Source organism: Muscardinus avellanarius, assembly GCF_963383645.1.
Source record: "Muscardinus avellanarius genome assembly, chromosome: 12".
Classification (NCBI taxonomy): domain Eukaryota; kingdom Metazoa; phylum Chordata; class Mammalia; order Rodentia; family Gliridae; genus Muscardinus; species Muscardinus avellanarius.
In genome coordinates, this window is record NC_137798.1 from 25918774 (window position 1) to 25932579 (window position 13806).

The window sequence follows — 13806 nt, forward strand, 5'->3', positions numbered from 1 at the left end:
ACCCCTGGTTGCTGGTCACCACCTCTCAGACACACATCCCAGACTGGCTCTTTGCCCATTGCTCTCCAAACATACCAGGAACTAACTTCTCCTGAGGCCTGAGCCTCTGCCCTGCCCTCTCTGCCATCTTCCCCATACACACACTGCAGCCTCCTTGGTTCTTCCTCCTCCACAGGCCTGATCTACAATCAGTGGGGTTGTCTGTCCTTCTTGACCTTCGAAAGGCACCCCCTCTGCCTCCAGCACTCATTCCTGCCCTGAATCAACTTCAGGTAACCAACCCCTCGAGGCAGCCACTTCCCCTAGGTCCTGACTCTTCCCTAGTGACCATCCCAGGCCGCCCAGTCCTCACACTGTAGAGTTTCTCTTCTGTGCTCTTAGGACTCAGGAGACCCTCTCATTCAACGGCTGCTGATTCTCACCCAGGGCGACCCTCCAAGTGAACTCTGTGGATTTCAGGTTTGAGCCCCTTGGTCACACTTGGCTCCTCATCAGTAGTGGAGAGAGGAGAAGAGGCTGGCAGGTGCCCCAGGCTGGTCTCTTAACTCCCTGGCTGCCCAGGCAGAAACAGCCTGTCTTCACATGTCTACAGGGCGCTGAGTTGCTGACACAGAATGATCTGAAAAAAGTGGCCAAGCCAGAGGAGCTGCAGTGGGACTTAGGAGGTCACAGGGCCACCTCTCCCAGCCACTGGGTGGAGATACATCAGGTAAGTTTTCCCTTTACCACCTATGCTTGGGAATCAGGAATGACCCAGCAGAGGACATCGTAGGAGAGAAGGCAGAACCAAGACACAGCTATGGGCCTGGGGAAAAAGTGGTTGCCATTCTTTTCTTTTAGTTTTGTTTCTTCTTCTTTTTCTTTTTTTTTTTTTTTTTTTTTTTTTTCAGTCTGGGGATGGAACCCAGGGGCATTCGACCTCCAAGCTACACCCCCTGCCCTATTTTTTATTCTTTATTTTGAAAGGGTCTCACTGAGTTGCAGAGGGCCTCACTGAGTAGCTGAGACTGTCCGCGAACCTTGGTCCTCAGGTCTCAGCCTCCCGAAGGCTGGGATTACAAGCGAGCGCCACCATGCCCGGCTCTCTTTACTTTTCAATTCAGCTACTATTTATGGCTCATAAACCATGAGCAAAATAATGTGCACCGTGCCATCATTGGAAAGAGATGGTGGGGTATGTTAAATTCATTTATTTACTTATTTATTTATGTACATATTTATTTACGCGGTACTGGAGACTGAACCCAGGGGTGTTCTGCTATACCTACTCAGTCCTTTCTCTTTTTTTTCCTTTCTTTCTTTCTTTCTTCCTTTCTTTTTTTTTTTTTTTTTTTTTTTTTTTGCAGTTCTGGGGATGGAACCCAGGGGCATTTGACCTTCGAGCTACATCCCCTTCCCTATTTTTTTATTCTTTATTTTGAAACAGGGTCTGACTAAGTTGCAGAGAGCCTCACTGAGTAGCTAAGGCTGTCCTCGAACCATGATCCTCCAATCCCAGCCTCCCAAATGCTGAGATTACAAGCATGCACCACCACCCCCGGCAGTCCTTTTATTTTTGAAACAGGGTCTCACTGAATTGTGAAGTGCCTCGCTAGGTAGCTGAGGCTGTCCGCCAACCACAATCCTCCAGTCTCCACTCCCAAATGCTGGGATTACAATTGTGGGCCCCCCACCCCCGCCTTATTTATTCTTTATTTTGAAACAGAGTCTCACTAAGTTGCAGAGGGCCTCACTAAGTAGCTGAGGCTAGCTGCCGACCTGCTATCCTCCTGTCTCAGCCTCCCAAGTCCTGGGATTACAAGTGTGCACCACCACACCCAGCTTAATTATTTTATTTTTTAACTGGTAATTGAACCAAGGGCATTCTACCTCTGACCTACACCCCCCAGCCCTTTTTAGTTTCTGGATTTTTTAAATTATTTTGGTTTTATTCAGTACTGGGGATGGATCCCAGGGTCATTTTACCTCTGAATTAGACCCCAGCCCTATTTTTTATTCTTTATTTTGAAACAGGGTCTCCCTGAGTCACAGAGGGCATCACTAAGTAGCTGAGGCTGGACTCGAAGCTGTGATCTTTCTGTCTCAGCCTCGCAAGCACTGGGATTATGGGTGTGCACCACTATGCCTGGCTTATTAAATTCTTTAAATGACACCAAATAACATGGTTTTTGGTGGGTGATTAAGTCATTAAACAACTAGACAAAAATGCAAGATAGTGTCATTGGGCTTCCAGAAGGTGCTAAGTCAGAAAGTTGGTTTTTATTCCTTACGACCTTGGAAAAGTTTATTTACTTCCTCAAATGGTGCTATTCCTGTACCTGTTCCCTGTACCAGTATCCCAGCCTCTAGGTCTTCCCCCACAAAGTACAGTGATCACAATATGATTTCTTTCTTTTCTTTTTCTTTCTTTCTTTCTTTTGGCACTGGGGATGAAAGGCATTCTATCCCCAAGCTACGCCCCAAGCCCAATTTTATTTCTCTTTTTGTTTTTTTGTTTTTGTTTTTGTTTTTGTGGTACTTGGGTTCCTGGAAGCCCTTCTACCTCTGGGCTATACTCCCAGACCTATTTTATACTTTTTTTATTTTTGGAAACACGGTCTCTTAAGCCAGCGCGGTTGGCTTTGAACCAGCACGACCCTCCTGTCTCCACCTCCCGAGCGCAGGGATTACAAGCGTGCGCCACCACGCCCGGCTTATTTCTTTTTTTCTTTTTTTTTTTTTTTTCTCTTTTTTTTTTCCTTTTCTTTTTTTGCAGGTCTGGGGATAGAACCCAGAGGCATTCGACCTCCGAGCTACACCCCCTGTCCTATTTTTTATTCTTTATTTTAAAACTGGGACTCACTGAGTTACAGAGGGCCTCACTAAGTAGCTGAGGCTGTCAGCGAACCACATCCCCCAGATCCTCTGGTCTCAGCCTCCCGAATGCTGGGATTACAAGCATGTGCCACCATGCCTGGCTAAAATTTTATTTCTTATTTGGAAACAAGTTCTCACTAGGTTGCTGAGAGCCTTCCTAATTTGCTGGAGCTGGCTTTGAAGCTGTGATGCTCCTGTCTCAGCCTCCCAAGTACTGGGATTACAAGCACCACCAGACCTGGCTTGTTCTTTTTTCTTTTGTTATTTTATTTATGTATTTATTTATTTATTTATTTATTTTTGCAGTACTGGGGATGGAACTCAGGGGCATTCTGCCTCTGAGTGACACCCCAGCCCTATTTTTTATCTTTATTTTGAAACAGGGTCTCACTGAGTTGCAAAGGGCCTCACTAAGTAGCTGAGGCTGGCCATGAACCCAGATCTCCTGTCTCAGCCTCCCAAATGCTGGGATCACAAGGGTGCACTACCACACCTAGCTTATTCTTTATTTTGAAACAAGATCTCTTAAGTTGCTTTGCATGATTTCCAAAGGTCCTTCCAGCATTTATGTTCTGTGATGCTGTGAATCTAAGTGCTGTGAGTATTCAGGAAGAGGCATGAGCGTGAGTGAGCTGAGTATGAGTGGGAGTCTGGTCTCTGAGCTGTGCATCAAGGGGGAAGGGGACCTGAGCCCTTGTGGTATGCACCTGTAATCCCAGCTACTTGGGGAGCTGAGGCAGGAGGATCACAGGCTTCAGGCCAGCTGAGCAACTTAGCAAGAGACCCTGTCTCGAAATAAAAAAGGGTTGGGATGTGGTTCAGTGGTAGAGTACCTTGGCTTCAGTCTCTAATACCACGGAAAGAAAGAAAGAAAGAGGGAAAGAAAGAGGGAAAGAAGGAAGAAAAGGGTAGTGGGTCTAAAGAGGTAGCAAAAAGAGTTTTATAGGGTGAAGACATAGTCTTCACCCTATAAAAAGGAAACTCACATTTACCAAGTTATAAAATGTGCCAGGCCCATGCTAAAGGCTGGCTGGCTGGTGTGTGTATGTGTGTGTATGTTACTGGCGATTGATCCCAGGGAGGATGTTCTACCTACCTCTGAGCTATACCTCCAACTTTATTTATTTATTTATTTATTTATTTATTTATTTATTTATTTATTTTTGTGGTACTGGGGGTAGAACCCAGGGTCGTTCTACCTCCGAGCTACACCCCCAGGCCTAGTTTTTGTTTGTTTGTTTGTTTGTTTGTTTGTTTGGGGGTGGTACTGGGGGTGGGACCCAGGGGCTTTTCTACCTCTGGGCTATCCTCCCAGACCTATTTTATACTTTATTTGGAAACAGGGTCTCACTAAGTAGCTGAGGCTGGCTTTTAACCTGTGCAATCCTCCTGTCTCAGCCTCCCAAGCGCTGGGATTACAAGCCTGTGTCACCACACCCAGCTCCTTTATTCTTTATTTTGAACAGTCTCACTGAGTTGAAAAGGGCCTCACCAAGTAGCTGAAGCTGTCCGCAAACTGCGATCCTCCTGTCTCAGCCTCCCGAATGCTGGGATCACAAGCATGTGCCACCACGCCCGGCTCTTATTTTATTTTTTATTTTGAATTAGGATCTCAAGTTTCAGAGAACCTGGCTAAATTACTGAGGCTGGCCTCAAACCTGTGAGCCTCTTGTCTTAGCCTCTTGAGTACTTAGGATTACAGGCATGTACCACTGCCATGCCTGCTTGGTATCAGCTCTTTGAAACTCACAAGAGGGCTGAGCATGGTGGCGCAGGCTTGTAATCCCAGCGCTTGGGAGGCTGAGACAGGAGGATTGCACAGGTTAAAAGCCAGCCTCAGCTACTGAGTGAGGCTCTCAGCAACTTAGTGAGACCCTGTTTCCAAATAAAGTATAAAAAATAGGTTTGGGAGTATAGCCCGGAGGTAGAAAAGCCCCTGGATTCCACTGCCAGTACCACAAAAAATAAATAAAACCCACAAGATCCTAGCCAGGCGTGATAGCACACTCCTGCAATCCGAGTACTTGGGAGGCTGAAACAGGAGGATAGCAGATTGGAGGCCACCCTCAGCAATTTAGCAAGATACTGTTTCAAATAATTTCTATCCTAACTTTACAGTTGAGGAAAATGGGGTTCAGAGCTTTTGGACCTGCCCAATGTGATTCGGTTTTAGCAAGCAGCAGAGTCAGAAGCTGAACCAACATTTCTTCCACTTACCATTCTGTGGCACCCACCCTAACCCCAGGGTTTGGGTTTCTTATCTCAAACTCTGACCCTCAACTCCACGTCTGCTTGTGGCTTCCAGGAAGTGACGAGGCTGTGCCGCCTGTGCCGGGGTGTGCTGAGCGCTGTACAGCAGGCCACTCAGGAGCTGGAGGGAGCCCTGGAGCTGGAGGCAGAAGTATGAAATGAGATGGGGCAACTGAGGATGCGATGGGATGGGCTGGAGGGAGCCGTCTCTCATGGAACCCCAACTGTCAATTGCTCCCTGTCCCCAGGAGGCCGGCAGCATGCCTGACCCCCTGCAGAAGGTGCTGGCAGACCCTCGCCTGACGGCGCTGCAGAGGGACGGGGGCGCCATCCTAATGAGGCTGCGCTCCACCCACAGCAGCAAGTATGAGAGATGTGTGCAGAGGCGGCTGGGGGTGGGCGGGAGACCGGCAGAGGGCTGCCCGGGAACCGAGCTGCCAGACAGTCCTCCTGCCCACGTATCTGGGCAAGATTTCTTGCTTTTACACTTACTGTATCACAACCTTCACAACATCCCTGTGTGCCTGTTATGATTACAGACAAGGACGTTTGGAGGATCAAAAGTGTTTCACTATCATCAGGCACCATGACATACATTTGTAATCCTAGTACTTGGGAGGCCGAGATAAAAGGATTGCAGGTTGGAGGCCAGCCTGAGCAACTTAAGGATACCCTGGTTCAAAATAAATAGTAAAACAGGCTGGAGAGGTAGCTCAGAAATAGAATGCCCCTAGGTCCAATCTCCAGTACAAAAAAAGAAAAGAGCCGGGCGTGGTGGCGCACGCTTGTAATCCCCGCGCTTGGGAGGCGGAGACAGGAGGATCGGAGACAGGAGGATCGCGCAGGTTCAAAGCCAGCCTCGCTGACTTAAGAGACCCTGTTTCCAAAAAATAAAAAAGTATAAAATAGGTCTGGGAGTATAGCCTGGAAGTAGAAGGGCTTCCAGGGCTTCTTTTTTCCACCAAAAAAAAGAAAAAAGAAAAAAGAAAATAAAAAAATGTGCACTGTCTTGGCCAGGCTAATTTAGTAGTGGGAGAGTTAGGACTCAAGTGCAGGCAGTCTGAGCGTGCCCTATAGCCTGACCCACAGTGCTGTGTAGTCTCATGGTTTTGTCCTTACAAATGCAAAGACAGAATTGCGGGACTTGACAGGGGTAGAGGCTCACCTGCCCCTCCTTCCCTAGGCTGGAGGGCCCGGGCCCGGCCACGCTGTATCAGGCAGTGGACGAAGCCATTCACCAGCTGGTGCGCCTCTCCAACCTGCACGTGCAGCAGCAGGAGCGAAGGCAGCGCCTGCACCAGCTCCAGCAGGTGAGCTGGGACCCGCCTTCCTCGCCACCCCCTTCTCTGTGGATGCTTAGCATTCTCCGCGGTCTCTCACCTGGCTGGGCTGAGCGCCCCACCCTCTGCTCCAGAGGCTGTTCCTACAAGAGGGCGGGAGCATCTCAGCACCAGCTGAGGACTGAAGCCAGCTCTCTCCTCCAATCAGGACCCTCAGAGGTGGTCAGGGGGTGTTCTAGAGGATTCTGGAAAGAGCTGATTGACGAGCGTGCCTACCTCCTTAGCGAAAAGTAATAAATATCTCTCCATACCAGCTTCTTAGCAACACTGCCACAAATGCTGCCCCAGCATCTGTTCAGTGCCATTCCCCAAATCTAAGGCTGAAAGGGTGCCATCTCCCTCCACCTTGGAAGGAGAGACATTATGAGCCCCTGGGAGGAACCACAGGCTTCTCTGTGGGGAAGATTCAGGAATGATCCTGGCTTCTCTGAACCTTGATTCTTCTATCTTGGGGTTAAGAGCTCCATAGGGATTTGCTCTCCACCCCATTGAGAGGGGTAGACAGGGCTTTGAAATCTGGTTGAGCCAGGCACAGTGGCACATGCTTGTAATCCCAATACCTGGGAGGCTAAGACAGGAGGATCACAGGTTTGAGGACACCCTCAGCAAGTCAACCTAGCAAGACTGTTTCAAAATAAAAGTGAAACTGTCGAGCATGGTGGTGCACGCTTGTAATCCCCGCGCTTGGGAGGCTGAGACTGGAGGATTGCACAGGTTCGAAGCCTCAGCTACTGAGTGAGGCTCTCAGCAACTTAGTGAGACCCTGTTTCCAAATAAAATATAAAATAGGTCTGGGAGTATAGCCTGGAGGTAGAAAGCCTCTGGGTTCCACCCCCAGTACCACAATAAATAAATAAATAAATAAATAAATAAATAAATGTAAAAGAGTGCTGGATACAATCCTGAGTATCAAAAAAGAAAAAAAGCTGAGTGTAATGGCACATGCTTATAATCCCAGTATTTGGAAGGCTGAGACAGGAGGATCACAGGTTCAAAGCCAGCTTCAGCAAATTAGCTGAGGTTGCCCTCAGCAACCTAGTGAGACCCTGTTTCCAAATAAGAAATAAAAATCAGTCTGAGGGTGTAGCATGGAGGTAGAATCCCTCTGGGTTCAATCTTCAATGACAAGACAAAGATGGGGGGAGGGGAGGGAGGGAGAGAAAAGGCAGGCAGGCAGGCAGGCAGGCCTGGTTGTTCCTCCTTAGCCCCATGCATGCGTGCACATCTCGTGGGCCTGCCTGTGGGCATCAGGGGAAGTCTCTCTCGGGGTCAGTCTTGGGTCACCACGGTTTCTGATTCCTGGGATTGCTGCATTTTGGCTTCCTCTGTTCCAATATAATTTACAAACAGGATTTGTAGGTTAAAGTGCTCAGCTGGAGTTCTTGTGTTAAAGTGCTGGACAACTTGTGAAGTTTTTCTGAATCCTCACATCCTTCTCTATAGAATGGGGATAGTGATACACACAGGTGGGTGGGATAATCCAATGAGTTGGGGTGATGTGAGGAGGTGTTCCAATAGAAAGGCAAGGACAGGCAGAGACCCAGCTCCGTCCTACCACCCTGATTGGCAGAACCTCGGGTGACATCTCGTCTGCAGTGAGGCAAAGGCCTCTATAAAAGTGGTTGTCGTTGGCACTGGCCATTAGGGACATTCTCAGACGTCTTGTCCTCAGCCAGCCCCACCCAGCGTCCAGCTTTTCTTCAGAGAAAATAATTACCATTTCTTTATTATTATTATTATTATTATGTATTGGAGGGGAACCCAGGGGCATTCTACCTCCTAGCTACAATCCCAGCCCTATTTTTTTTTTTCATTCTTTATTTTGAAACAGGGTCTCACTGAGTTTCAAAGGGCCTCACTAAGAAGCTTCAGCCTCCTGAATGCTGGGATTACAAGCATGTACCACAAGCCCAGCTTTTACCATTTCTTTGGTCTCACATCTCAGAATTAGCATGAGAGGAGCCGGGCATGGTGGCGCACACTTGTAATCCCAGCATTTGGGAGGCCGAGACTGGAAAATCGCGGTTCGTGGACAGCCTCAGCTACTTAGAGAGGCCCTCTGCAACTCGGTGAGACCCTGTTTCAAAATAAAGAATAAAGCCGGGCGTGGTGGCGCACGCTTGTAATCCCTGCGCTTGGGAGGCGGAGACAGGAGGATCGCGCAGGTTTGTAGTCAGCCTCGCTGGCTTAAGAGACCCTGTTTCCAAATAAATAAATAAAAAGGTCTGGGAGTGTAGCCCGGAGGGAGAAGGGCTTCCAGGAACCCCAGTACCACCAAAATAAAAATAAAAAATAGGGCAGAAAGTGTAGCTCAGAGTTTGAATGCACCTGGGTTCTATCCCCAGACCCGCAAAAAAAAAAAAAAAAAAAAAAAACCAGCATAAGAGTTCCTATAGTCCATTACAGGCCACTAGACCTGGATACACAATCACACTCTCCAGGCATGGTGCCAGGACCCTACAATTGCCAGGGCACAGGGAGTATGAGATTTCTCCTGGCCCTCAGCTATCCCAATGGCCTTCATCTTGCCTTTGGTTCACACAAATTACTTCTGTCTCGCTCTCCAGGCCTGTCCCTGGGGCTCTGACCCTCCTAACTAGCCCTTTACTGGCACTTTACTAAAGACCCTGCCCAGTTTCTCACTTGACCCTTGTGGAACCTTGTCATTCCTTAGCAACCCCACATTGCAGATGAGATAACATGGGTGGTGGAGGAGCTGGGTCACCCTCTGTCCTTGCCTTCCACTCCAGGGCCTCCTCTCACCCCGGCTCTCCCGCCCTCCTGCTGTAGGTGTTGGACTGGCTCTCGGGCCCAGCAGAGGAGCAGCTGGACAGCTTCGCCTTGCCCGGGGACTCCCTGTCTGCCCTGCAGGAGGTGGAGCTGCGATTCAGGGCTTTCACAGCTGAGGTGCAGGTGAGAAGGGGGAGGGGACCTGCGGGAGACCACCCGAGCCCGGGAGACCACCTGAGCGTGAGAACCAAGTGCAGCCTTCCTTCTCCAGACACGCCTGGCCCAGGCACGAGAGGCCCTGGCTCTGGAGGAGAGCAGTGCCTCCCAGAAAGTTCTGGATATCTTTGAGCAACGGCTGGAGCAGATTGAGAGCAACCTCCATCGGGCCCTGAGGCTGCAGCGCTTCTTCCAGCAGGTGCGTACAGAGCCGCCTCCTCCTGTCTTCCTTCCGCCCACCATTCCTGTCTTCAGCCTGGAGAGGCTGATGAGGCCGTGGTTAACAGCAGGGACTCAGGAGCCCATCCATCTCTTTGACTGTGACTTTTAGCTCAGCCACCAAAGTGCTGCATGACCAGAGACAAGATACTAAGCCTGAGTGTGCCCTCCGAGGGCGGCCGTGAGGATTGCATTAGGATGTGTATGAGCATGTAGAACGCAGCCTGCACTTAGGACGCGTTAGCTCTCCTTTTGCCTAGGCTCCCCTGTCTCCGTGTCATCTTCACTGGACAGGGTTAGACAGTGATTCTGGGACAGTGAGAGGACAGGGAGGCAGAGGACACAAGAGCCACTGTGCCTTTGGGAGTGGGACGGACCCTCACCTTTCTCTCTTCCATCTTCCCCTTTGGCTCTGCAGGCAAACGAGTGGGTGGACGAGGGCTCTGCGAGGTTGGCAGGCGCAGGGTCAGGTCGGGAGGCCGTGCTGGCAGCCCTCGCCCTGCGGCGGGCCCCGGAGCCCAGCGCCGGCACCTTCCAGGAGATGCGGGCCCTGGCCCTGGACCTGGGCAGCCCAGCAGCCCTGCGGGAATGGGGCCGCTGCCGGGCCCGCTGCCAAGAGCTGGAAAGAAGGATTCAGCAACAGCTGGGAGAGGAGGCCAGCCCTCGAGGCCAGCGGCGGCGCCGGGCAGACAGTGCCAGCAGTGCAGGGGCGCAGCGGGGCTCCCACAGCCCCTCTCCCAGCCTCGGCTCCCTGCTGCTCCCCAGCAGTCCTGGGCCACGTGCAGCCCCATCTCACTGCTCCCTGGCCCCATGCGGGGAGGACTGCGAGGAGGAAGGCCCCGAACGGGCCACAGAAGCAGATGGCAGGCCCCCCAGGCCCGTGCTAATCCGAGGCCTGGAGGTCACTAGTACCGAGGTGGTAGACAGAACCTGCTCGCCACGGGAACATGTGCTTCTGGGCCGGGCTGGGGGGCCAGAAGGGCCGTGGGGGGTAGGAACCCCCCGGATGGAGCGCAAGCGAAGCATCAGGTGAGACCCAGCTGCCCCGCAGGAAAAGACACAACCGTGGCGGGGGGCTCCCTTCCATGCCAGTGACGCTTCCTCTGCCGCTCCGGTTTTGCCTGCAGCGCCCAGCAGCGTCTCGTGTCTGAGCTGATTGCCTGTGAACAGGAGTATGTGACCACCCTGAGTGAGCCCGTGCCACCCCCTGGGCCCGAGCTGACCCCCGAGCTTCGGGGCACCTGGGCTGCCATCCTGAGTGCCCGGGAGAGACTTCGCAGCTTCCACCGGACACACTTTTTGCAGGAGCTTCAGGGCTGCGCCGCCCACCCGCTGCGCATTGGGGCCTGCTTCCTTCGCCACGTGAGTGATCCTCGCTGGCTTTTCCCAAGTCTTCTCCCATCCCGTGCTCCAGACCCGCCACCTGTCTCCCTGCCCTCTTGAGTGGCCCGGGGCTCAGGCCCAGTGCTGTTCTCTGACCCCACTCGGCCTCTGTGTCCCTGTCCTCAGGTGCTCCCTTGACTTCACTCTCTCAGCAGGGAGCCCTTCGCTCCTGGCAGCGGGGTGCTCCCTAGCGCCCTGGCCCTCTGCAGTGAGCATGGCTGGGGTGGGGTCTGCAGGGCCTCACCAGGATGCCTCCTCACCAGGATGCCTTACCTCTCGTTGGTACAGGGAGACCAGTTCAGCCTCTACGCCCAGTACGTGAAGCACCGACACAAACTGGAGAATGGTCTGGCTGCACTCAGCCCACCAGCCAAGGTAAAGTTTACTCCAGCCCTCGTAAAAGGAGCTGGGAAGACCTAAGAACACCTCAAAATCCCTCAGGGAGAAAGAGCTGACCTAGATGGACCCAGCCATGTCTGCTACCAGTTACCTCCCAGAATTGCTGAGGGTGGGCAAGCCCTGGCCTAGGAGCCACGTGAGCCTGGTTCCCATCAGGAACCCGGCTTTCCTGAGGTGGGGCCTGGGCAAGACTCTTGCTTCCTCCTGGGCCTCTGTTTCTACATCTGGTACCCGAGGGCAGCATTCACTCTAACTCATAGCGCACTCTGAGGATCAAAACACCTCGCATCAAAAGATGAGTAAGTGTCTTCAAAAGCTAAAAGCCGGGGCTGGGCACGCCAGATGGGGCCCGGGTCGCGGGACTCTGGGCCCCTGCCGAACTGCGCGTAGCACGCCAGACCCCTGGAGAAACCAGACCCAGTAAGACGCAGGGTTCTGGGCAGGGGTCGCGGGCTGGGCACGCCAGATGGGGCCCGGGTCGCGGGACTCTGGGCCCCAGGCCGAACTGCGAGTAGCACGCCAGACCCCTGGAGAAACAAGGCCCAGTAAGACGCTGGGTTCTGGGCGGGGGTCGCGGGCTGGGCACGCCAGATGGGGCCCGGGTCGCGGGACTCTGGGCCCCTGCCGAACTGCGCGTAGCACGCCAGACCCCTGGAGAAACCAGACCCAGTAAGACGCTGGGTTCTGGGCAGGGGTCGCGGGCTGGGCACGCCAGATGGGGCCCGGGTCGCGGGACTCTGGGCCCCAGGCCGAACTGCGAGTAGCACGCCAGACCCCTGGAGAAACAAGGCCCAGTAAGACGCTGGGTTCTGGGCGGGGGTCTAGCACAGGGCACGCCAGCTGGGGCCCGGATCGCGGGACTCTGGGTCCCGGCCGAACTGCGAGTAGCACGCCAGACCCCTGGAGAAACCGGGCCCAGAACAGAAAAAGATAAAGAAAAATATCGGAGAGGTGGTAAGAAAGCCGTTATGGATGCCAGGACACTGGAGATGCAGACAAAACTTATCTAAATGCACTGGAACTTATGGAAAAATTCGCCGTGAAAGAGGACTGCTATTTCTCTATATTGTTAAGAATCTCAGACATCACATATAAGGAGAGAGTTTAGCGGAGACCAAGGAGAAATGCGGTGTTGAAAGAATTCTTCGCAATGGTGGTAGAGACTTGTATTCAGGAGAAGCAGAAACCGGATCTTACCAACTTTATTTTTTTGGAGAAATTACACCAAATGTCGAATGCTACCATCACGCATGCTTAGGAACACTGGACAACATTCAGAGTGGAAAAAGAGCCTGGGAAGGATTTGAAACGGTGGAGGCAGTGGCAATGCCAGTGGCCAATATTCGGGGGAGGCAGAGATCTGATACATTACAACTGGAACCTTTGAAATACTAACCACAGAGACAGTGATCGGAACCTGCTGAGGGGTTAGGCGGGCGCCGGGGCCAGTGGCCGACATCGGAGCTTGCTGTGAGGCAGGGCCACTACTGAGGCCTCCGTGGCGGGATTGTAACCTGCAGAGGGGTTAGACCGATGCTGGGGCCAGCGAGGCCGGCATTGGAGCCTGCCATGATGCAAGGCTTGTGCTAGGGCCTCCGAGGTCGGGTCCGGAACATGCTGAGGGGTTAGGCCGATGCTGGGGTCAGCGAGGCCGGCATCGGAGCCTGCCGTGAGGCAAGGCCAGTGTTGGGGCCCCCGAGGATGGGACCGGAGCCTGCTGAGGGGTTAGGCCGGTGCTGGGGCCAGCGAGGCTGGCATCAGAGCCTGCCATGAGGCAAGGCCGGTACTTGGGCCTCCGAGGCCAGGATAAGAGCCTGCCGAGGGGTTAGGCCGGTGCTGGGGCCTCCGAGGCCAGGATAAGAGCCTGCTGAGGGGTTAGGCCGGTGCTGGGGCCAGCGAGGCCGGCATCGGAGCCTGCCTTGAGGCATGACCAGTGCTGGGGCCTCCGAGGCCGGGATCGGAGCCTGCCGAGGGGTTAGGCCGCTGCTGGGGCCAGCGAGGCCGGCATCGGAGCCTGCCTTGAGGCAAGGCCGGTACTGGGGCCTCTGAGGCCGGGATCGGAGCCTGCCGAGGGGTTAGGCCGCTGCTGGGGCCAGTGAGGCCGGCATCGGAGCCTGCCGTGAGGCAAGGCCGGTACTGGGGCCTCCGAGGCCAGGATAAGAGCCTGCTGAGGGGATAGGCCGGTGCTGGGGCCAGCGAGGTCGGCATCGGAGCCTGCCTTGAGGCAAGGCCGGTACTGGGGCCTCGAGGCCAGGATAAGAGCCTGCCGAGGGGTTAGGCCGGTGCTGGGGCCAGCGAGGCCGGCATCGGAGCCTGCCGTGAGGCACGGCCGGTACTGGGGCCTCCGAGGCCAGGATAAGAGCTTGCCGAGGGGTTAGGCCTGTGCTGGGGCCAACGAGGCCGGCAGCAGAGC

At 53.4% G+C, this 13806-nt stretch overlaps 1 protein-coding gene across 1 annotated transcript in view; it reads left to right on the forward strand.

Annotated features, from left to right (window-relative positions):
• Positions 1–13806, forward strand: part of ARHGEF40 (Rho guanine nucleotide exchange factor 40) — a gene marked incomplete at both ends in the record, with an annotated part of 29766 nt that overhangs the window by 5498 nt on the left and 10462 nt on the right. Inside the window, 11 exon segments of the mRNA XM_080707081.1 lie at positions 176–272; positions 382–459; positions 593–709; positions 5162–5257; positions 5355–5470; positions 6290–6416; positions 9237–9359; positions 9448–9591; positions 10030–10640; positions 10739–10973; positions 11283–11369. Coding sequence (XP_080563207.1) covers positions 176–272; positions 382–459; positions 593–709; positions 5162–5257; positions 5355–5470; positions 6290–6416; positions 9237–9359; positions 9448–9591; positions 10030–10640; positions 10739–10973; positions 11283–11369 — 1831 coding nt within the window.